The 25,125-nt window shown below is 37.5% G+C and overlaps 1 protein-coding gene across 1 annotated transcript; it reads right to left on the reverse strand.

Moving 5' to 3' along the window:
* Positions 1 to 606: 606 nt before the first annotated feature.
* Positions 607 to 24,356, reverse strand: LOC134472436 (zinc finger protein 844-like). Its single transcript, XM_063233802.1, has 2 exons — positions 24,246 to 24,356; positions 607 to 4,306 (listed from the first exon to the last, which is right to left on the reverse strand). The coding sequence occupies exon 2, from the start codon at positions 4,194 to 4,196 to the stop codon at positions 3,231 to 3,233; it is 966 nt and encodes a 321-aa protein (XP_063089872.1). The 5' UTR covers positions 4,197 to 4,306; positions 24,246 to 24,356; the 3' UTR covers positions 607 to 3,230.
* Positions 24,357 to 25,125: the final 769 nt, after the last annotated feature.

Here is a 25,125-nt window from a genome sequence, read left to right on the forward strand (position 1 = left end):
TGCAGCTGAGCACGGTCTGCTGCTCCCCTTTCCCAGTGTGAAAAAGCAACCTCTTACACCCTAATATCTACTAGAGGAAGACCTTTTCCTGCAGTCACTGCAAAGTTCTCCTTAACATGTAAAATTCATCACCCTTTTCTCCAGAAACTACATAAAAAAATCTTTCTCTGAGCATGACCACAAATATTTAATGTATAGAAACTAGATTTGCCAGGCATGGTGGTGCACACCTGTAATCCCAGCACTTGGGAGGCTGAGGCAAGGGAATTGTAGCAAGTTAGAGACCAGCCAGGGCTACAAAATGAGCCAAGGCCAGCCTGATTTGCACAGTGAGACTCTGTCTCAAAAAAAAAAAAAAAAAAAAAAAAAAAAAAAAAGTGAAACCAGAGATTCATATCCATAATTCCTAAGGAAAATAAGGTCACAACCTCAGAAAGGAAATATGCTCAGGATAGCCAGTTCATAAACAAATGTGCTTTCCCCATGATGCTTGAGTAAAATGCTAAGTGGTTGAGAGAGAAAAGGATAACTACTCATGTGTAACTCTTAGTCTTAGAATAATCTAAAGGGAATCAGTCTGGGAGTACGAAAGCACCAGCCTACATCTGCAGAAACTGAAGATATATTTTGAAACAAGATTCTACCAAGTTGAACAGGCTGAATGCAACTGTTTTATCCACCCAGTGAAGCCTCTTAAGTTCCTGGGATTACAAGTATGCATCAATAGTACCATCAACTTTTATTTTCATGGTAAAATGAGAAGATAAATGTACTCAGGACAAATGTCATAAAGATTCAATATTCAATTAGAAGCTGGAAGAGCAATACACAGGACATATTTTCCTTGTGACAGTAATCAGAAATGTGCTCCAGGGAAGTTGGCCACATGTTGTAAGTTATAAAAATTGGCACTGTACAGTCTCTAGTCCACGAACTATATATGTCAGATATGAAATTGACATAATTTTAGAAGAAATTACACAATTGGTGAACAGTTTATGTGTTGGAGCATAATTCAGACTAAATAAAACTATACTCATTGTACTAGGGATACGTAATGTAGTACTCACAGATGTTTTCCTAATACCATAGGTTTGTGTCAACATAATTCTTTCAGAATTTGAGTAGTTTTTGTATTCAAGAACAGTGTATTAAGAACTTTACAAATTACACCTATGTTAAAAAGAGTGAAAAATACAGGTCAGTGTGATTGACAGGGGATTGACAGCAACTGGTACATACTGCAAACATCAGACAATGTTCTCATGAACACTGAAATGGTATTGTATAGATTTATCTCAAAAACTGGTTAAAAACAGCACATTCATCTTTTACAACACTGATAACTCACAATTTAGATTTTCCTTCCATTCATTAGTTCAGTGTATTAAGAAAAAGCAATAATAATTACAAATAGAATAAAATACATTTTGGTATCAACCAATTTCCCAAAAGCAACTGAGAAAATTTCCTTTTGGTGTGTTGTTACTGATGAATCATACTATTGTTTATACTTCCTGGAAATATTACTATAATTCCTGATATGCTTTTCAAAACAATTTATGGTTCAGCTGGTTTGGAGCAATCAGAAATTCACAGTAGTATGGTTTATTTTTGGTACATATGATCAAAAAATAACAATAAAGTAAAAATCAATGCAATATAAACATGACAAGTAAAATTTGGGTGGCAAGAAAATATAAATGTTTATGTAAATGGTAACATTGGCAACAATAAGAAAAAAAAACAGGCAACACAATGTACATGACATGAGAGACAATGACGTTAGGGTATAAGCAGGTATCTTGTCACAATATGAATAACACGACATTTGCCAATCTACAAATTGTGTGAAAAATAACTCAACTTTGTCAAAAACACATGCCCACAAGCCTCTGAAATTGTGTATCTTAATATAATATGTAGCATCAAATTCAGAAACATCATTTGTTACACCAAAGATGAAGTATAGGCATCAAAAATTGAACAAAAACATAAGAGGCAAAAATCCCAACAATTAATAAAAATAATACAAAAATGGAGTCATTAGTGGCCTATATCTTCCAGTTTTAAAGACAAAACATTAACTACAAAGACATTAACCATACTTGAAAGTAAAATGTGAATTTCAATTCACGTTTAATTAAAACACACTATGGTTAAGCACAAAGACACTCAAAAATGCAAATTTACATCAACTCAGTATTTTTTATATTAAATCCTATACGTACAAAATCTGGATATTTATAAGTGACTTATTGAAAACCATACCACATAGTAATTTAGGAGCGCTCCACCTCAGATTTGTATTTTCTGGAACATTTGTGAAGAAATATTGATATCAAATATCTTGTACTAATTATTTCTTCTGGTCTCCACATGAGAAATTTTCACCAGATTTTCAAAACAAGATCTTTATATATATATTTTGTTTGTATTTCTGTTTGAGACAAGGTCTCAATATGCAGTTTAGGTGGCCCTTGAGCTTACTTAGTAGCCCAGGCTGGTCTTGAACTCACAATGATCCTCCTGCCTCACTCTCTGGACTGCTGGGATTATAGGCCTGGGCTACCACACCCAGCTCAACAACATTATATATATTAAATGTGTACCCATTGAGGATTCTTTCATATGTTTCAAATAGTGTGTGGGCAGGCATCATTTCCGCATTACTTACCCACATATGGCTTCTGCCCAGTTAAGTTTTTTTCATGTATATTACATTCACTGGGCCTGCTGAAAGCTTTCCCACATTGCTTATATGTAGGCAGTGTTTATTCCTTGTGTGAATTCTTTTTTAAATTTTTTTAATTTTAAAGAGATTAAAACAAAAGAGGACATAACAAAGCAGATCAGAACAGAACCATGTAAGCAACACAGTATTTCACCACAAGACAACCCATAGTTAACTGTAGCTACCATAATGTCTCTTTCTTTGAAAGTTGAGTATAACTTCATATACAATAGTATCAAACATAACAAAATAGCATAAAACCATTCAAGAGAATGAAAGTATTACAGGACATTCAGAACCAAATAACAGAAAATGAACAAAGGTTACTACATTATCTCATTTTCCATAGAAACCCTGTGTGAATTCTTTTGTATGTTTGCCAATGACTGTACTAAAACCTTTCCCACACTAGTCACACACATAGAGTTTCCCCCAGTGTGAATTCTTTCATGTATATGATAAGATTTGCCTGTGGTGAAAGCTTACATACATAGGATTAATACCCAATGTGAGTTCTTTCATGTGTTTTACATTGACTGTGCCTGGTGAAACTTTTTTCCACACTACTTACATACATAGGGTTTCTCTCTAGTGTTAAGTCTTTCATGTATATGACAATATCGCTGTGTGGAGAAAGCTTTCCCACACTGCTTACATACAAAGGGTTTCTCTCCAGTGTGAGTTCTTTCATGTATTGTACGATAACTGCACCTGTTAAAAGCTTTTCCACATTGCTTACATACATAAGGTTTCTCTTCAGTGTGAATTCTTTCATGTATTTGACAATACCCATGTGTCGTAAAAGCTTTCCCACATTGCTTACATACATAAGGTTTCTCTCCAGTGTGAAGTCTTTCATGTGCTTTGCAATTTGCATTTGTGGTAAAAGCTTTCCCACAGTGCTTACACATATATGCTTTCTCCCCAGTGTGAGTTCTTTCATGTCTTCAACAATGAGTGTTTCTGCTGAAAGCTTTCCCACATTGCTTGCACATGTATGATTTCTCCCCAGTGTGAGTGATTTCATGTGATTGACAAGAGCATTTTGTGCTGAAAGCCTTTCCACATTGCTTACATACATAGGGTTTCTGCCCGGTAAGAATTCTTTCATGTCTTTGACAACATGAAAGTGTTGTGAAAGCTTTCCCACATTGCTTACATACGTAGGGTTTCTGCCCAGTGTGAATTCTTTCATGTATTTGACAAGCTCCAGGTGTAGTGAAAACTTTCCCACATTGCTTACATACACAGAGTTTTTTTCCAGTGTGAATTCTTTCATGTATTTCACAATACCCACGTGTTGTAAAAGCTTTCCCACATTGCTTACATATGTATGGTTTCTCTCCAGTGTGAATTCTTTCATGTTGCTGACAATTTCCACGTTTGGTAAAAGCTTTCCCACATTGCTTACATGCATAAGGTTTCCCTCCACTGCAGTGTGTTTCATGGATCTTAACATCATTGTGTGTGTCTGTTTCTTTCACATCCACATTTCCATCTTGGGTACAAGGAAATGTTTCTTCATACTGATTCCAAGTTTTATATTCATTGCATTTCTCTATCTTGTCATTTCTGTAAAGAGAAAAAAGTCACAATGAAATGGGGTCTCTGTATTAATGATTTACCATAAATGATTTACCATTTTCCTTAAATAAATGATTTACCATTTTCCTTAAAAGAAAACCAACTAACCATCAGAATTAGAATGGTAAATAGATAAAAAATATGAGATATAAACAAGACAAGAAACTATTTAGTGAATACACAGTATAAAGATTTTGCACAGGGAGTAAAGACCAATGAACCCAAATCTAAAAAAAAAAAATGACTAAAACATATCTAACTCAAGCAAAAACAAGGAATAAATAACAAGGACCAAATTGTTTTTATATTTCACTAAAGAAAATGGAAGTGTGGAAGAACACAGTAAGGACATAGGCATGTGAGAGAATGGACAATCAATTACTACACTCTGCATTCATTACTTTTACTTAGACCAGTAACTTTTCTTCATTGAGAAAGAAACACACTATTATTATTATTCCTAAAGAACAACATGACTCTTTAAAGCAAACTTGAAAAGTCCTACATCACATAACCAATGAAATGGATGAGAAAGCACTTAGCTCTTTATTCACATAGCAACACTTAAGAAAAATACAGAAAAAAACTTTTTAAAGTTTTTTTTATTTAAAGAGAGAAAAAAAAAAAACCAAAACAAAGCAGTAAAAGAGTACAAGTAATCGAAAATGTCAAGAAAAAAAGATACAGTAAGAAATCACTGGTTAACAGATTACACATTGTCATCCCAGAAACAGTTGTCCAATACAAAATTAAAGCATACAAAGTAGACATTCATACAGTGAGATTGCAGACAGTTCTGTTCAATGATCCAACAAAAACTTGGTATTATGGTTTTCTATCCTATACTTAAGCATACATGCAGTTATATCCTTTAGATCACCTTCCTTTCCTCTCTTTTTTACAATAACAATTATACTCTTTGGGTTTTATTACTCCCACAGTTCTTATAACTTTTTTTTGAAGAGAAAAAAAAACAAATGTAACATAGCAAAACAGAGTTAGGTAGAACAGAAGGATGGATATAGTACATGATGCAAAAACAGAATACCAGGTGATCAACAATGGTCACCATTATGCCTCTTGCTATCTTAAAAAGAGTTGCCTATATCATCAGGTATAGTAGAACTGAACAAAAGAGTACACAAAAAGACCAATAAAACCTACATTGGAGACCTTACAGGACTTCAAAAGAAGATAATAGTCAAACAATAATGGGCATCATAGTAAATCTTATTGCCTTCAAAGTGGTTGCCTATACCCTCAAAATTGATATTATCAAATAAAACAGAATATAGTAAAATCAGTCAGAACAAGATGGGGAGAGCATTACACGGGTTCAAATAAGATTAATAGGAAAACAAAAAAATTTCTATAACATATACTGATATTTTTTAATTTAGTTTTCCCTTGAAAAAAAAATAAATTATTTAAAAAAGAAAAAAAAGGGGGGGGGGAGATTGAGATAAAAGAGGACATAGCAACTGAACAACACAGGTCAAAACCTAACAATTTAAGCATCATTGTGTTTCACCATCAGATAACCTGACATAATGTAGTCACCATAGTGTCTCTTTTCCTTGAAATATTTAAGTATAACTTCGTATACTATAGCATCATACATATCAAGATACTGTGAAGCCATTCAAGAGAATGAAAGTGTTACAGAGTATTTAGAAGCAGCTAACAGAAAATGAACAATGGTTTCTATATTATCTCTGCCTATAAAAAAGTTTTGTTTATACTATTGCATGTAGTAAAATATAATAAGATACAACATGTTAAAACCAATGGAAACAGATGAACAACAGCTAGATGGGACTTCAAAACAAGATGATATTAAATCAGCACTAGCAATTGTGATGTCTTGTTTTCTTTAAAATAGCTATGCATACTATCACAGACAATAAAATTGAACAACCTAAATTAAAACCATTCCAATTAGAGAGTGAAAACATTATATGGCTTCAAACCAATATGATTGGGAATCATGATTGCCACATATTTTTATGTATTCTTATCATTTCTTACAATAGGGAAACTATTTGGTATTTATACATGTGAGTTTGATTTATTTCACTTTTGGATATGGTCTCAAGCTGCATCCATTTATTTATAAATATCTCAATGTGATCATTCTTTATAGCTGAGTAGTACTTCATTGTATAAAAATACCACAACTTTTTTATCCATTCCTCAGTTGATGGACACTTAGGTTGTTTCCATGATCTGGCTATTACCCGTTGTGCTGCTATAAACATGGATGCATATATATCAATGAAGTATGATGCTTTCAGTTCTTCTGGAAATATGCCTAGACGTGGGATAGCTGGATCAAATGGGGCTTCCAATCACAGCTTTCTGAGAGATCTCCAGACTGACTTCAACAATGGTCGCACCAGTTTGCACTCCAACCAGCAGTGCAGGAGAGTTCCTTTTTCCCCACAGCCTCTCGAGCATTTGTTGTTGGTTGTTTTCTTGATATTGGTCATTCTTCCAGGAGTGAGATGAAATCTCAGTGTGCTTTTAATTTGCATTTCTCTAATGACTAACGATGATGAACATTTTTTCATGTATTTCTTCATCTGAGAATTGTGTATTCATCTCAGATGCCCATTTTTGGATTGGATCTTTGAATTTTGGGGGTCTGATTTTTTTTTCATTCTTTATATGTTTTAAACAGAAGTCCTTTGTCTGAGGGACAGTTCACTAAGATTTCTTCCCCATTTGTGGGTTTTCTTTTCACTATGCTGGAGATTTCTTTTAGTGTGCAGAAAGTTTTTAATAAGAGGTGATTCCAGTTATTGACCCTGGGAAGTATTTCCCATGTGGTTGGAGTCCTGTTCATGAATTCTCTACCTATTCCTATGTCTTCAAAGTTTTCACTCAATTTGTCTTCTAATAGATTTAGTGTTTCTGTTTTAATATTTAGATCTTTGATCTATTTAGATTTTATTTTAGTACATGGTGATAGGCATGGGTCTACTTTTAGTTTTTGGCATATGGAGAGCCAGTTTTTCCAACACCATTTATTAAAGAGACTGTCGTTCTTCCAGTGAACATGTTTGGCCCCTTTATCAAAGATAAGGTGGCTGAGTGTGTTTGTACTTGTGGTTGTATCCTCTAATCTATTCCACTGATCTTTGGCTCTGTTTTGGTTCCAGTACCATGTTGATTTTACTACATTTGCTTTGTAGTATAATTTCAAGTCAGGGATTATGATGCCCCCTGCCTTGCCTTTGCTGCTTAGAACTGTCCTTGCTATTCTAGGTCTCTTTTCACTCCAGATGAATTTTAGGAGTGATTTCTCAAGATCTATGTGGCATGTTGATGGTATTTTTTACAGGATTACATTGAATCTGTATAGCAGTTTTGGGAGAATGTCCATTTTCACAATATTTATTCTTCCTATCCATGAACAAGGTATGTCTTTCCATTTTCTGATATCATCTTCAATTTCATTATTCAGTATAGGCCTTTCACTTCTTTCATGAGAATAATTGCTAAATATTTCATTTTTTTGGTTGCTAGTGTGAAAGGTGTGGCTTCTCTTATTTCTCTCTCTGTGATTTTGTTGTTAGTGTATAGGAATGCTATGGATTTTTGGGTATTGATTTTGTATCCAGCCACATTGCTAATTTTTTTTATTATATCTAGGAGTATTTCAACGGCATTTTGGGGGTCTTCTATGTAGAGTATCATGCATCTGCAAATAATGACAATTTAACTTCTTCTAAAAAAAACTTTTGAAAAGAATTTTCTTTGCAAATTTATAATGATCATTTATTAAAAAATCCAAGGGAGAAAAGCAAAACAACCTTTTTCTTTGAAACTCACAGATGGTAAACTTAGGGAAAGTCACCAAAAATGGAGAAAGGACATCCATGGGGTAAGAGAGAGTTGAATCATGTAGGGTATCAATCACCTGGATGCTCTCACCCTTTGCTGAAGCACAGTGAAGAAACTTTCTGAGTATTTCCAGGTTATTAACATTATTAGTGTTAACTCTAACTGATAATTTGAAAAATAAAAGTTATTGCAAAATATTGAAGCAAAACTCACCATTAAGAAAGTACACATTAAGTTGTACCTATCTATATTCATGTATGAAAGAAGAGACAACATTCACACACTGGGCAGCAATAAGCAAAGTAGCACAGTTACAAACAGGAGATGCACAGAGCCTCAGCAAGCAGGGGTCAAACTCACCACAGCCCATCAGAAAGACAGATAAGAATGTTAAAGAAAGACAGAACAGATCAGAGCCTACACATCTGGGCTATGGTCCCAGTGCTGTGCCTACTTGGATAGGAGTGCTTGTTATTTTGACACTGATGAGGGTAGATAACATAGAAATTTATGAAAAAGACACACTAGTCTATATGTTTCCTATGTGTTGATTCAAAAAATCTGCAGAAGCTGTTTTAATTTGACACTGTTGAAAGTATCAAAATAATTCCAGTGATCATATAATGGAATAAAATCCAGTTCTTTAAAAAAGAACAGTCCTGGACATGAGTGTGGTGGATTAACTAAAGGGAACCTTGGAATACCCAGCTGAATTGAAACAGTATGGTTCTGGGTGTGGAATGCTCACATGAGGATTGCTGTCCATGGGGTAAAAAGAGAGGTGGAGGGGAAGATAGCATGCTGTGCTGGATCAGCTTATCTTGCAGGTTTTCCTGACATGAACTCAGGTGTTCAGGGGAGCTCTTGTCTATACCTTTAGCATTGCTTTCTAGCTCTAGTACATATTCTGTCACAGAGCACATCTCTATCCTAGTATACAATAATACAACATATAGGGCTGGGGATTTAGCTCAGTGGCATAAGCACCTACCTTGCAAGTGCGTGGGGAGGAGTTCGATCCTGGTACCAAAAACAAACAAACAAGTCATATGTATTAATTATAAACAGCTGGACTGGGAATAATAAACTTCATAGGTAGCCCTCAGATGACACAACAACTTTAAATATTAAAACTCATATATAAGTGGTTCAAAACTAGATGTAATAGCACAAGAAACAATTATGAAAGTATAATAGAATGTATTGGATGAAAATATAAAAATGAACTGAGCTATTCCACATGTTTACAAAGCAAAAAATATCTATAAAATATTAGATGAAGATTTCCTGTGAAAATTTTTGAGGTTTCATCATTGGCACACTTGAGTTTATTTATTCCATCAAAAATTTTAATCCATTATCACTTTTAGAAAGTAATCAAAAATAACAGTTTCAGTTATATCAAAAAAAAATTTTAAAGGCCAACCTCCAACAGAAAAAGCTGAGAGGCTGTAGAATAAGGCTGTGGAGTACTGGCAACATGAATTTCCCTGCAATCCTATGGGCAAAAAGTTGAGGCAAAGAACGAAAAATAATATTTTCAGCTTTGTAATAATGATATACTAACCTCAGTTATTAACTTACTCAAAAATCCAAAGAATTGAAACAAAATAACACTTTGCATGAAGAAATTGTTAGGGTCCAAAGAGCTTCCACATAATTGATTCTCTGCCCACACTGGGAATAGCTAGGTGAAATCAGACAGCTGCACTGCAAGGAGCCGTAGGTGATTTGTTCACAGGCATCGTGATTCTATGAGTCTTCAGGTATATGTATGGCAAATGCAAAACAAACAATTGAATTCTAAACTGTTTGGCTTCTTCAGTGGTAATCAATTGTCCACTAAGTTTTGAACTGAGTAAGTCTCCAAATTCCAGTAAGTCCCCACCTCCTAACACCTTATTTCATACTGAATGCACTGTGAAATGAATTCACTGATGAACAGAAGGTCTACAAATACCCATCAACTTTCAAACTGATGTGGCATTTAGGAGACATTTTAGATTTAGACAATAGTACCCTGTCTTCTGTGGGGAGAAAAACAAACCCGATACTCAATACAGCAGTCTCCCCAAACTGAAACTTCACATGTGTCCTGAGTCTCCCCTCAATCCTCCTCATCACTGATCAGTACAGCCCAGAGGAAGGCTGCAGGCACTGAGCTGACAAAGGTGGGGCTTTGGCCACAGCAAAGTAAACTCACTGGACAGAACAGGATAGGATGCTTAAGTCCTGCCCATGTATCATCCCCATCCATAGCGTTAGAAAGGAACAAATGGGGATCAGTAAAAGTGGACATACAGGAACTGGTGCAGGTACGTCCAGATCCTGCCAAAGCTGGTTCTGTCCACTCCTAACCAGAAGCTGTGCAGCCACTACAAGCCTCACTCCTACTGTGTGCAATGTGGCCATAACCATCATCCTGCAGACTGGGTGTTTCTCAGAACCCTCCCATGCAACCCCAGTTAGTAGAACTCATACAGCCAAGTGAGGCTAAGCCAGTTCAGGAGTTGTTCAGCAACACACTTTGAGTTTCCAACATGATTGTCTAGTAGAGGATTCTGTTGTCTGGCCAGTGCCTGACTGGGCAGTTCTTAAACAGAAAACCTTCACTGAGGCAAAGCTGATCCTTTTTCTGCACACTGAAACAAGAGGGAGAAGAAAAGGCAATAACACATCTGTTTGAATACAGCCCAAATGAGAGATTCTAGCAAACTCCTTCCCAGCCCAGAATTTCACCTGACACTGATTTGATCCAGCTTGTCGCATCAGTCCACTGAAGCACAATTTGATCCTAGCTTTGCAGAGCTGCCTGGGTCTATTTACTGAACTCATAGGCTCTTTCTCTTCTTTTGTTTTTGAAAACAGGATCACAACTGTGCCACTGCACTTCAGAGTCAATGTCACAAGAGAAAATCACTAAACTCAACTAAGAATCTAGGTCCAGGCCAGAGCAGATCACGATGTAATGGGAGGAAAGGCCTAAGGTTGTAAGTGTGCAGAAAAGTATATGAGGCTCTTTACCTTGTGGTACAGTCCTTTCAAACATTATCTAGACATTGTAGCAAACTAAATAAACGCCAAAAAGAAAATAATGTAAGGAAGAGCCTGTTGTAAGCACAGTATTAGGTAAAGGAAGGAGATGAAAGAAAAGAAATTATTTTCAATGCCTCAGACAAGAAACATACTTATCCCAAAGTCACAAAGAAATCCAGAACTCTGTAGACTAATCCTAACAGAAAAGCCAGGATAATATTTGTGATATACACTCACCCTCAATCACTTCTCTGTGAAGGACAGATTTAGCTAAGGCTTTAATAGAGTGTATTTTGCATAATATGCTGCTCCTTCCTTAGAGACTCAAAGTTCTTTCAATATATTAGTTTCCCCACAGTAAAGCCTACATCTGGAATCATGTGGTGGTTAGACTTACTGTCTAATTTAATGGCCCAAAAGATGCCTGGGATATTAGTAAATCACATGACTCGGTGTGTCTGAGTAAAGCATGGAGACATAACCTTAGAGACACTGATTCACTGCCCCTTAATCTCATGTTTTTTCTCTACTCAAAAACTTCCAGTGAATGTTGAAGAGTTGGTTGTGGGATCCTCAAGGAGGTAGAGACTCACATCCAAAGGCAATGGCAGACTCTAGAGCTCCCTCACAGAAAAGACTTCCTTCCCGCCCTTTTTATTCCATCTTGGGTATAAGTTTACTGGCTGGTGCCAACCCCATGCAGGATGGGTTTTCTCTGCTTAGGTTGTGGCCTACAAAACATTCACACACACACACACACACACACACACACACACACACACACACACACGGTAGATATTATCATAAATGGCTAATGGAACCATATTTGTAGAGCCATTATTTGATTCTGTATTGTTCATTCACCACTATATTTGTCATATACAAAAGAGTTATGAAGACATAAATCCATACAAAATCTGCACAGGGACTTTAAAATTTAATTTTAAATAGAAAAAAATTAAATATTGATACAGAATTTCAAAACAAACTAATCGGATTAAAATGGTTAATATATCACATATTGTTATCTTCAGAGTTGTTGATCAGATTAATGGATTTAGGGAAGAAAAACTGATCAAAGACTATTAGACATGTACAGATTTTTATATTGTAGATACCTAAGTTACATAATTATTGACTGGCAGATGGGAAAGGACCAGGCACAATATACAGCCTCTTCGCAGAAGTGAACTCGGTCAGCACCTGAGCCTGAGCTGACAAAAACCAAGCCACAAGCCAGAGGCATGTGACTTGTCTCCCAAGGTTTGCAATGTAAATGACAGGTAAATGACAATTCAAAGGTGGATTATAACTGTTCACGTAAGCCCAATGAAGGAACAATTAGGTAGATGTGCAGAACACCCAGACCCTTACCCGTAACTCCTTCCAAGAATGCATTTGTTCTTTTTGCTACTAACAGTTAGAGTACTGGTATAATAGTTATGTAACTGAGGTTAGTGATTCCTATAGGTGAATTCTTGCTACATGCCTCCTTTTAGTATTAGATTGATATTAGCGAAGCAATTGTACTTGTAAACCAATACGTTGGTTTTAACTTTTCCTAAGGTAATTGGTAAAATTGTTTTACTGTATAAAATACCACTTGACAATGAAATTTTATGGTATGAAAACCTCATGAGCTTTTGTTCTAACTCATGTTCAAACTCTCTTCTCCCAGGAGCTTTTCTCATTCAGTATCTGCTGTCTAACTTCCCTTTTGCACCCCCTGTTGCATTCATTCCTGACATGCAACATGAATTTGTACATTTAAGAAACAGGAATGCATTATATAATAACATTTCAATTTAGTATCCATAAAAGCTAACATGTGGAAACAATTGAAATGTCTACAAATTGATGAATAACCAATACTTTAAACTTTCCATAATTATATTATTCCATAAATAGGAAGATTTTCTTGGAAAAAATGGCAATAAATGCTGTACAGAAAAGAGACAGCTACAATGCTAATTATCTACTGATACAAAATGGCCAGAATATGAAAATGAACAGAATACACAGTAGGTTAGTCATTCATATGGTTTGGAAAACAGAAGAAATAAGGAAGCTAGGATTTTAGGAGAAAAGCAAAATGTTCTAAATGAACTAGGCTGTTTACTATATATAATTTTAAGTAAATGAATTGAACAGTAAGTTATATTTCAGTAAAACTGGCGATCTCTACTTAACAAACCTCAAAACTTTTGGTGAGAGTTTGATGGGAAACGCCTTCTTCCTGTTTTTTTTTGCTGATCTTTTTCCCTTAGGATAAAAGAGACAGCACCCTTCAGGTTCTATGTCAGGGACTGTGCAGTCTCCTTAGCATTATTTCAGTACTTAGGCTGGAAAGAACTAACAAAGGCAGATCAGAGAGTTTGCCAATTGCAGTGAGGTAAATTATATCCCAAAAGCAGAAAATCTGCATCCTTCAGTACAGCAGAATATGAAGACAGCAGACAAAATGACCAAATAGGTGAAGTCAGTGAGGACTGAGCAACTGATCACACCGCAAGCATGGTAAGTAGGATCTCTACTCTGTACAGGGCCCGTCCTGATGGAAATTATGGCACGGAACATCTTGGGTAACATTAGCCTCACACAAGGCTGCAGAGGCACATACTATTTTCAACACAATTTCCATAACTCAATGCACAGTACGAGGAAGCCACAAGGCACACAGTCTCACAGGCTAAAATGCATACTGTAACACATTCAGATGAACAGACATATACTAGACAAAGTCCATAACACTTAGCAAGAATTGAAATTAGCAAAGCGGAAAGAAGAATAACATCTGGTGAGACCAGGACACACAAGTGATACAGAAGTAGATACATAAGATGCTGACTACACTGAGGATGACACTGAACATAATACTAGAGATGGGAGAAGCAGACAAGAAGAGTATGTGAGTGAGCAGGGTCTGCATTCACTCCAAACAGTACTCTGGCAAGCAGACTCCCATCAGTGCAAACAAGTCATCAGCAAAGAGAGCAAGAAGGGAGCTGACTAGACCAGTCATGGGAAAGCCAAAGCAACCTGAGACAAGGTCCAGTATTTCTCAACAAGCATGCTTAATGTAGCTGCTGAGATTCAAACCAGAATGAAGACACAACGGTGAAATATGAATCGTGACACAGACCAAATAGCAACTTCAAAACTCTACACTACTGAGCAACTTGTTAAGCCTTAAGCTGTCCTTTTTCTCATGTACTGAATTATAATAGCCTTGAAAATGACAGCAGTTAAAGCTAAAAATGAGACCAATATATTAAGACCTTAATCCAGAGTTGAACAAATCACTATGATTTTTTAATATTGACTGCAGGATAAGGCATGCAATTGGAACACTGCAAACAGGCCTGAGTTATCAGTGTGTGAGACTTCCCATAGTGAGCATGTTCTAGAAAATGCATATCTGATTTGAGTCTTTAGTAAAATGTATTCTGAGAGTATTCATATTTTCATTTCTGCTTTCATCATTTCAATGTTCTGCTTTCCTTTCAGTCAGTATATCAACATCTGATCTAGAAATCTGATTTTTGATTGAAAAAAAATGAAAGGAGATGGTAACTGGCATACACTTGCAAGCTCAGCTTCTTGGGAGACTAAAGCAAGGGGATCACAGTTTAAAGGTTAAGATTGCTATGTAGCAGGAGATTGTACTTTAGTCATAAGAAACTAGCATCAAATTGCAAATACCTTATAAAATGTCCCTGAAATTCAAGAAGCAAGCACATCTTCATTCAAACCAAAATAGACCAATCTCAATCAATATATATCTATACGTACTTTTACTGGCAAATTTACCACTCATCAGAAATACAATTAGAAATTGTTCATTCTAATGCATTAAAAATAATCATTATTATGTATACTTTCATTGTGAATAAACAAGAAATAAACCTTGGTCCAAAAAATATATATTGACAAAAATTATATAAGAAATTTTCCTTCAATTACAATACATAAAGATTATGTATATTCTAATACAAAGTACCACATAGTTAGGCAAGGGTTACCTTTACATTGTCAGTTTGTTTTTATTTCCCAAAGGAAGGATAGAATACTTGACTGCACTCACACTGAGCATCTAGTTTAACGCTGAAGTAATTGTTATTTCACTCATGTGGTTTAAATGTGAAATATACATTTTTCATTTTCTTAAATAGTTCAGGCTGGCCTTGAACTTAGCAGGCAGCCCAGGATGGCCTCAAACTTCTTGTCCTCCCACTGAGTCACAAGTGCTCTGATTTCAGGACAGAGTCACCATGCATTGCCCTAAACATAACCCAAAGTTTTTAGCTGAAAATATTTTTAAAAACATTATTAAGAGATTTAAAGGTACAAGAATGACCCAATATTATGTAAATATAATGAACATTGTAGGGAATGACCTACATTTTCAAAAATACATTTAATTACAATTTTGAACTTTTCAATTTTTTTTCAAATACTTGTAAATTCTGCATTGAAAGTTGGCAGCTAGATGTCCAAAACTGCTGCTTCACTCACTCTGTACATACACATTTTTAAAAATTTTTAAGACAATTTCTCCTCTCACATCACTGTAATATCAGGACATCATTGACATCCAGAAATTATCTCATATAGCACTAAGTATTATTACAGCCAACTTTAAAAATTATTACAAATTATATTCAAAAATGTTTTAAAGTCTGAAAATTTTCCAAAAATATAATTCATACAAATGAAATTGAAGGGCCAGGGATTTAACTCAGTAGCCTAAGTGCCTGCCTGGCAAGCACAAGGTCATGGGTTTGACCCCTAGTACCAAAAAAAAAAGTCTACACTGGCAAAACAAATAAAATTGAAGAACATCAGATGAGTATTGCAAAGAAAATATACAGTCTTAGATTGGAAGATGCAAGCTGCTATGGATTCATTACATTGTATACTTAATACAACTGTGTCTATAATACAAAGAAAACAATATAAATTTGAAAAGTATCTAGCAGAGTCTCTTCTAAAGTCAAGGAATTATGTACATTTTTGATACGCCCCTCTCAAAAATATAGAGATGGTCTTTCAAATTGTTTAGAAAATATCATACAATGATTTAAACTTGAAATTAAGAAAACATGTATACACACAAAACTTAAAGGAAATATCAACAATTATATTTCTTTTAAACAAACTGAGATGATCAGGTTGGCAGTACAAGTCAAAAGTAATCAGTTCTTTCTTGTGGTAAAGTGCTCATCATATATGCTCTGTGAAACATTTCTCTATCAAACTTTCAAAGGTGCGCTCTCCATAGATTCAAAAAATATATCCTATGAACCTGAAATATGGAAGATAGTATAGAAAAATGACTTGCAGGGGCTGGGGATTTAGCTCAGCGGCATAAGCGCCTGCCTTGCAAGCAGGCAGTCGTGAGTTTGATCCCTGGTACCGATAAAAGACAAAAAAAGACAAAAAAAAAAAAAAAAGAAAAATGACTTGTAAGAATGCAATTTGATGCTCATGTAAGAATTAGGAAAACCTCTGACATAAAATCATACAGCCACAAATTTAAGGTGACTTGGAAAAGATACAAAAGGAAATAGTAAGGATTTCAGTTCAGCTAAGAAAATTCTCAAAGAAATAAAAAATGCAGCTGAAAAAAAAAATCACAAGAAGGTGTATTGATCCTCTACAAGTGATAATGAAATACCTGCAAACACAATAGCAAAAAGAATTTTCATCAAATGAAATCATGAAATAGGGAGATAATTTATAGTTCTTACACACAAAATGGAAAAAAAAATGCCTAAAACGAGAGACATAAAAGACAGAAAAAAAAAGAAAAGAAATAAACTTTCAATATGAATCCATGAAACCTATCAAATTAGAAAAGGTCCAGTATTGATGTTGATGAGAAAGCGAAACTATAAACCTGCTGGTCATGGCTATAATGTGCATGAAGTGTCATGTGACTTTAAATGACACGGACTCTGTGTACCTCAAAGAGGCTCCTAAGCATCCATGGGATGTCTCAGATCTGTTTCTGAGATAGCAAGTAAGAGTGTTCTTAGTGCATTTATATCAGTGGCAGAATTAGATAAGCCTGCTCTCGTATAACTGAAGAAAGGAAACAAAAGCTATACACACAAACAATGAAGACCCTTACAGGAATTGCATCTATATACACCAGTGTAAATAAATCTGGAAAATAATATTGGGTGAATTAGTTAAAATACTACTATGAATACTCCATCATCCTGTTTGGGCACTAACAATACATGTGCATGAGGTTGGGTTGTAGCTCATCATAGTCATCAGCATCTAGGTTGTATAGTCAGCATAGTAATGTACATGAAGCCAATAAGTACTGGTGAAGAACAGAAACACAATGTGGGAAGAAAAGACACCTAGAATAGGTTTGTCAAGCACAGGACCAGTAATATTAGTAGCTAAGGTTTCTTTCTATTAAGGGCCACCCTGTTTGTTCCTCTATCTCTCTCTGTCTCTCTCTCTCTTTTTTTTTTTTTTTTTTTTTTGTTGGTACCAGGGATCAAACTCACAACTTTGCACTTGCCAGGCAGGCACTTATGCCGCTGAGCTAAATCCCCAGCCCCTAGGGCCACCCTGTTTGTTATGTGACATTGTGCTCATCTTTGACCTACATTCCCAAAACACTACTAAATCTTCTATGCTTTTTATAACAATTACAAGAAATAAGTTCAAACAAATTTATGTTTTCTGAGGTGCAAAATCACCATAACCTGAAAATCACTGACATTGCAGGTGGGGTGGACACAAATGTTCTTCAATGACAAGGTACGAGAATGAGCAAAGATCCCAAAAACTGCCAAATCTCTAGCTCTGCACCCCCAAACTCAATCTCAGTGCATCTACTAAAAGTACTGTGTACTTGTACTCTCTCCTTGTCCTCACCACCTGCACTACATTTTAGATGTCACAAGTATGAAAAGCAGAACAGGCTCCTATTTCGTGCTGTATGATTACACCCATAAGGACATACAGACAGACTGAAAGGTGCTTTACACTGAAGCTCTGTGTTTTGTCTCAGGCCATTCCAATGGGCATCTCCAGAATACCAACATGGAAAGCCTGTCTTTAGCCTGCTGGCACCAAGAGAACTCTGGAGGACTCAGGGATGGCATCAATTAGAATTTACAGAACATTCAACAAAGGCTCATGGTCCTGTCTTTATCCACACAGTAAAGAGCATAATTAGAATTAGGAATGGAAGCACTTTCATTCATGGAATCCCACTCTATTTGCATGACATTAAAGAGCTGAAGGCTTGTATGTCCACTACTTTACATTACAAGACTTTATCTTTGCTGTGTGGATAAAGACAGGACCATGAGCCTTTGACAGAACATGAGTCCACAAGGATAGAAAGGCAGATGTTAATGCAAGGTTAAAACAGTTAGAAAAGTTTCCAACATGAGCATAATTAGAAGTAGGAATTGAAGTGCTTTCCCTTTGGCCTTGCACATGCTTCATGGCTTGTGCTGCAAATGTTCTGGACTGTGCCTGAGATTGTCTAGCCTTTCTCTTTATTATGGTGATGCAAGTCAGACAGTATGATCAGATTGGGGCATTACTATAAATACTGATTAAAAAAAACAAGCATATAAAATCAAAGCAAACATATGTTGAGACCCAATGTGGTTCCTGAGGTTCCTGGGGTTAAGGACCATGAGAAGATGAGAAAATAAAGAAAAGACAAAGCTGGGGTCAGGTGGAGCCCTTATCCTCCTCATGGGAGGAAAGGAACTGCTCAACCACTCTCTAGCACCTTTATTTATATACTGGGAAAGGTGATGTCAATTTCAGCCCCTCTGCCCAGCAACCCATTGCTTGGCAGGCCTCAGCCTCTTGCCCTCCTGGTGCTGGAACAAGTTCTTTCCATACTTTTTTTGGTCTCTCTGTTTTTTTGCTTTAGCCCCACACATGTGATGAATCTCCAGCTTCAATGGCTCCCTACAGACATAGAATAGTCAAATCTAGAATGGTTTTCCCTCTTTCAAACATTAATCACATTGTTCTCTTCATTTAGTTTCCATAGAAAACCTAATACTGTTCCAAAAGGAAATGATCTAATGAGCAGCATGATTCACAGTAATGTTCTGAAGAGCGGAAGTAGAGGTACTACTTAAATGAGAAAGGAACACTTTCATGATGGTTCCAAGGAAGCTGAAAAGAAAACACACAGAAAACATACAGGATATGCCTGCTGAAGCAAGTCCTGCATCCTTTAACCATGCTCAAACCCTTACTTGATCTGAGTTTGGGGACATATATGTAACACACTACAAAACTGTAACAAAAACACTAAATATCTCATGCACTTGATTATATATAGGGCCCTTCAATCACTGCTTGTTCACCCCTGGTGCCCTGTTGCTGACAGAACAGAGATTCATTACTGCTCTCCAGCATCTTGTGCATGTATTGTACCAGGTATCTCTAATGTACAAAACGACTAAAATGAAAAACTCAAAATAAGATCTGCATTGAATAATTTTTCTTTTATGCCTCAATACTGTAGATTTATAACTAGGACTAGGCATGCTAAATTAATTACTGTTCAATGGAGAAAAATCACAGAATTTATATTTGATATCCAAAGAATATATTGCACAATTCCCCACAGTGGGCCCTAAAACAGTCCTGGTTCACTCTCCCAAGTGCCGGAGAGTAAAGGTGAATAACCATGCCTCACTAAGTTTTACTTTATCCAACCACTGAAATATTGGTAAATCATGATCAACAAAGAATCCCAACCTTAAACTGGCATAATGGCAATGCATATCATCCCAGCAGTCACTGAGCTACAAAAACCATCAAAAGATAGTTAAATATTTGAGGTTACAAGCTCAAAGAAAGTTTTCATAGTTTAGTTTCTGTAAAATGAAAACAATGACCCCTTGAAATCTTCCACATCCTGAGGCAACCCCTCTCATTCTACTTCAAAGATGGTGTCCACAAAACTGTTTAATGTACACAAACGCCAGTCTCCTAACTTCTAATTTTACCTTAAAAATCATTACAAGATTGAGTTAGTGATAACAGAATTTATATTTATCTATTACTGAGTTCTCTTTCTTAAAACCTGTTTCTTTTAGTCAACCAGAAGATTTGTGAAGCAAGCACACAAGTCTTCCTTTAGGCTTACTCTTAAGAATAATCTGATACTCAGAGATCTCCTAAGTTGTTAAGTCCTACTATTTTGTAGACAGGCCACACTGACTCCATTTTGTCCTGGACACATCCAGTTGACAGTGTTTTGGTAGAAAGTGCAGGCCTTGAAACTTTCTCCTTCATGAGGTAAAATATGAGGTCCCATAAGGACAAGAAGCAAGCAAGTCATATAATCTAAGCATGTGCAATACAAGTTTCTGTGTTCTTTTCCTCAATAAAAACTGTTTTCTTATGCTGGCTGGGTGGCAGCCACTTTGCTGCCCCTTAGTGTGTGTGCCCCTTTATTTTCCCCTTGTTTGCAGAGCCCCTACATCTGGCTCCTGAACAGGGGACTTGACAGTGGGTATGTCTGCCATGGAGGATGACTTGCCTTCCCTGTGTTCCTGGGGTGGGACATGGCCCCCAACGTGTCAAATTCATTTTTTTTTTTTTTTTTTGGAAAATCCCTGGGTAAGTCATGGGAAATTCCTTGTCTAAAGTGCAACAGAAATGTAAGGTAGAACTGCTTTTTCTCCTTAAGAAGGCAGGCCATGGGCTCCCCCCAAGTGTAATTTAGTACAACTTTTGTAAGAAATTCACAATTATTGTCCTTGCTATCCTGAGAGAGGTACACTTATTATGGAGGATTGGGAAAAAGATAGCAAACTGCTGCATGCGGGGCCTCAAGCTCCCATCTCTGTCCTGCACACCTGGCATCTCTGCTGGGATGCTGCTGCCATCTTTGGCAAGCAAACAGATTGCCACATGGCTGACTTCCAAGTCCTCCCAGGTGTGCCCCGCTTCTGCTGTCTCTACTTTAATTGGGCAAGGCTCTACTTTCCTGTGACCACTCGACGGTTAGCTCCTCTATTTGATGCTTTATGGGGTCACACAGTTCCTGCTGAGGTGAGCTCTGATTCTCTCCTCTACAGCAGACCCTTCAGAGCACGGCTCACGCACTCACCACAGTTATGAGGAATTGAGCCCCGAAGGCCTGCCTTCTCTCCTTACATTTCATTTAGCACCCTTGCCACAAGGGCTCACATTGCCATCCAGAAGAGCAAGGTATTTATTGTTGAATGGCTACATTTACCCCACTTCCCTAGTGGTGCTTATTTCCCATTATCAATGTTATTTCCTATCTTATCTCTGGAGGACATACTCGAGTACTTATACTCCTGGGGACTGATGTGCTGTCACTGTTTTACCACTTACCAAAGCTGACTTCTCCTCTGCTTTCCCCTACTGTTTCTCTTCAAGTTGCTTTGGCTGTGTTGGTTCCATTTCTTTCAACACACCCCCAGACCCAACTTGGCAGGGGCCAGCACCTCTGCTGATCTGGGAAGGAAGGGATGCTTCAGTGCTATCCCCAACAGGCCCTATGTGGACTCCTGCTCACTGTGTTTGAAATGAATTGATACCATGGGCTGCACAACCCAATTCCAGTTTCACCTCTCCCTAAATCAAGCCCAGCCTCCTTGAAAGCAACCCAGGACCATGACTGCTGGCCAGTGACCTGGTGTGATATGAAGATGCTGACCCAGTCTGCACAAAACTAGCTCCACGCATCTGAAGAGAAACCAAATGCCAAAAAGCTTCTTGTGGTGGAATTTACCAAACTGACAATGAACTCTTTAGTACCTGTTTGTATTTGTAGCCCACCATGGGGACCTTAGCATTGCATGACCTCCAGGAAAGACTGGAATGCAACATTTGGGTTCAACTGGCAAAAACAGATAACGTCTCTCATGTCTATCTTTCAGAAAAGAAATTACACCATTTTCCCCACTATTCCAAACAAAATTGCAACTCACGCTGGCTATCTAAATTAGGGCACTCTCATCCTTAAAATCCCTGATAATGCTGTTAAAATGTTCACTCCATATTTGGCAACTTCAAATGCCACATGTGCTCATATTAGAAATTGTACCTCTCAATGCCTGTAACTTCCTAATAGTATTTGGCATTGTTCTAGTTATGAGCCAATACTAAATACTGTCCTTATCTGTTTAGTCCCTTTGGGATGCCTTGTACAATGCATCCCATTCCTATGCAAAATGTTCATAACTAAAATACTAGCTTCTAATGTGGCAAGAAAACCTAAACTATAAAAAGAAAGGGGAGAGAGAGGCCACACTGACTCCATTTTGCCCTGAACACATCCGTTGGACAGTGTTTTGGTAGAAAGTGCAGGCCTTGAAACATTGCCCCTCTCTCCTCCAAGGTAAAAACATGAGGTCTCATTAGGACAAGAAGCAAACATATTATATAACCTAAGCATGTGCATATGAGTTTCTTTGATCTTTATCTCACTAAAACCTGCTTACTTATGTGGACCACGCAGCAGCCATTTTGCTGACCCTCAGTGTGTGAGCCCCTTTACTTTCCCTTTGCCTGCAGAACCCCTACACTCTTTGGGACTCATCACCTTGCCACTTGCTCCAACATCCTTCCATACTCCTTTGATACACCCTAAACAGAAAACTTGCCATGTCTAACTTTTGATATCCCCACATCACTTCTATTTTGGGCTTCTCTTTTATAGTAATAATAGTTGTAAATCTATCTCAGAGAGCATTTCAGTATTTATACAACATCAATGATCAGCCCAAGCTTTAAATTATTAATTCAGAGATGACAACATTGTTCCATTCCACTCAAACAGATATCACATAAATATGTCCATGGAAATTTCCATGCTCAGGCATTATTCTGTGATGGACTTTGTGCTTAGTAAGCACACTTTACTCTGCCCTTGCTAACAGTTTAACATCTGTGCTATATTTTTCAGAAATTGAAATCTATGGCTATTCTCACTTAAACAGTCTGTGGGTAGGGTGTCAACTACATAATTAAGTAAGATAAGAAATTTCTTTTGTATTGCTTTGTATGGTACAGAGGAGTTCACCAGGTGTTTGGCAAGTGCTCCTCCACTGAGGCACATCACCACATTTCTCTGAATTCTTGGGATCTTTGTCAATACCGATCATGAGTTTGGAACTATGAGGTCATGCTGGAAATTTAGGAAATCATTGTAAATATAAAATGCTTGTTTGAGGAGAGCAGGTGTGGCTATGAGGTCGTGGGTCACAGACATTTATAAACTTCAGGCTTCTAGATCTGTAGCTGATGGAATGAGAGCAGAGACCTAACTTATTACTGTTATGGCCTAGCTCTAACCAATGTGCCTCTGTCCTGTTCTGTACGTGGCGTTTCAACAGGATTAAATTTCCATTTCCAATAAAGACTTAAGTTTCAGCTCCATGTAAATCCCCCCACCCCCACCCCCTTAGGCATGTTTCTGCAAGGTGTGCTGTTCCTGGGAAATTGTTTAACCGCAGAGACCAATGGAATGTACCAAGAATCCCAGATGTTATCTGAAATAGGTCAACAGCTTTGCCCTTTTTAGCTTTAAAAATCCCGCTGTTGGTCTATTAGGCACCCAGTCTTCCGTGTTGGCTACTGGAGGCTGCATCGCCAGGCCTGGAAATAAAGCCTTGCTCCAAATTTCTTAATTTCTTGCTTCCTTGGATTTTATTCCGGGGTCCGAGCTATCACAATTACAGATGCACCCAACTCCAAACCACATCGGAGTCAGGGACTCCCCACGCCTCTTCCTCTGCCCAGACTGTTGCGGGAGCAAGGGCAGCAAGGGATTTCAAAGGTGGCATTATGTGGGCTGGTGGGCAGAGTTCTAGGGACCCAGAACTGTCCCTGCCCCAGTGAGAGATAAACGGGACAGAGGATGACTCACTGCTACCCCTAGAGAACCTCAGGGTCTGACGCTAAGCAAGCAGGCTCTAGACAGGACAGCCACTTCTCACCACTTCTAACTGGTCTCAACCTGATTCCACCCCATTACACTGCTCCCATCCCATTACCTCACCATTGCGTAGCTCGGAGGTCTCCCAGGTTATTTCTAAGCAGTCCACAGCGAATAGAAGCCACAAAATGCGGTCCAGCAAACGTCTAGCTCTTCCCCCGACACACAGTAGACGCCAAGACACAGGAAGAGACCACCTACCTTGGCCCGCCTGATTGGACAGTTCATACAGCCCGCCTCTTCAGCACTGATTGGCTCCTGCTCTCCTACCCTGCTTCCCCACCAAAAATAATTACAGAAGCAAACGCCGCCTTGTAACTGTGGATCCCCAAGGAAAGATTGTGAAGACTTCTGGAGGTGGCTGTCTTCTGCAATGTTGACTTCAGTTCGCCTGACGGGTATTTGCACTGAAGGGTTTTACCCCAGCCGTTTTTTCTTTTTCCCCAAATCCATTTTATTTCAAAGATTTAAAAAAAAGGTGGGGGGGGGGGGCGGGGAGTCCAGGGTTTTAGCTCAGCGTCATAAGCGCCTGCCTGGCAAGCGAGAGGTAGTACGTTGGATCCCCGATACCAAAAGAAAATAAAACTAAAACAAAATTTCAAAACATGTCAATCAGGGGGTCAACAATGGTATATACATTGTGCATTGTCATCCCCATGTCATTCACCCAGAGTACAAGACATCTGCATTCACTTTTCCAACAATCCCAGCATAAATTTTCCTCGTCAGTGAACTCAGAGAAATTAATAGTATAACTATCCCATTAATATATATATATATATACTCATATACATGTTTTTATTTCAGCTTTTCACCCTAAACGAAATGACGTTTACACGTGTGTTTTATTTCACTGAGTATGTTCGCAATTTGCATCCATTTATCTATAAAAGACTCCAGTTTATCTTTCTTTATAGGTACTCCATGACATAAAAATACATCT

This window comes from Cavia porcellus, unplaced genomic scaffold (assembly GCF_034190915.1).
Source record: "Cavia porcellus strain 051 isolate PalLab524CR breed Dunkin Hartley unplaced genomic scaffold, mCavPor4.1 scaffold_23, whole genome shotgun sequence".
Taxonomy (NCBI): domain Eukaryota; kingdom Metazoa; phylum Chordata; class Mammalia; order Rodentia; family Caviidae; genus Cavia; species Cavia porcellus.

What these genes read in the sequence shown, in the direction of transcription:
- LOC134472436 (XM_063233802.1), bottom strand. Translation starts at nt 4,196, where the DNA reads ATGATGTTAAGATCCATGAAACACACTGCAGTGGAGGGAAACCTTATG.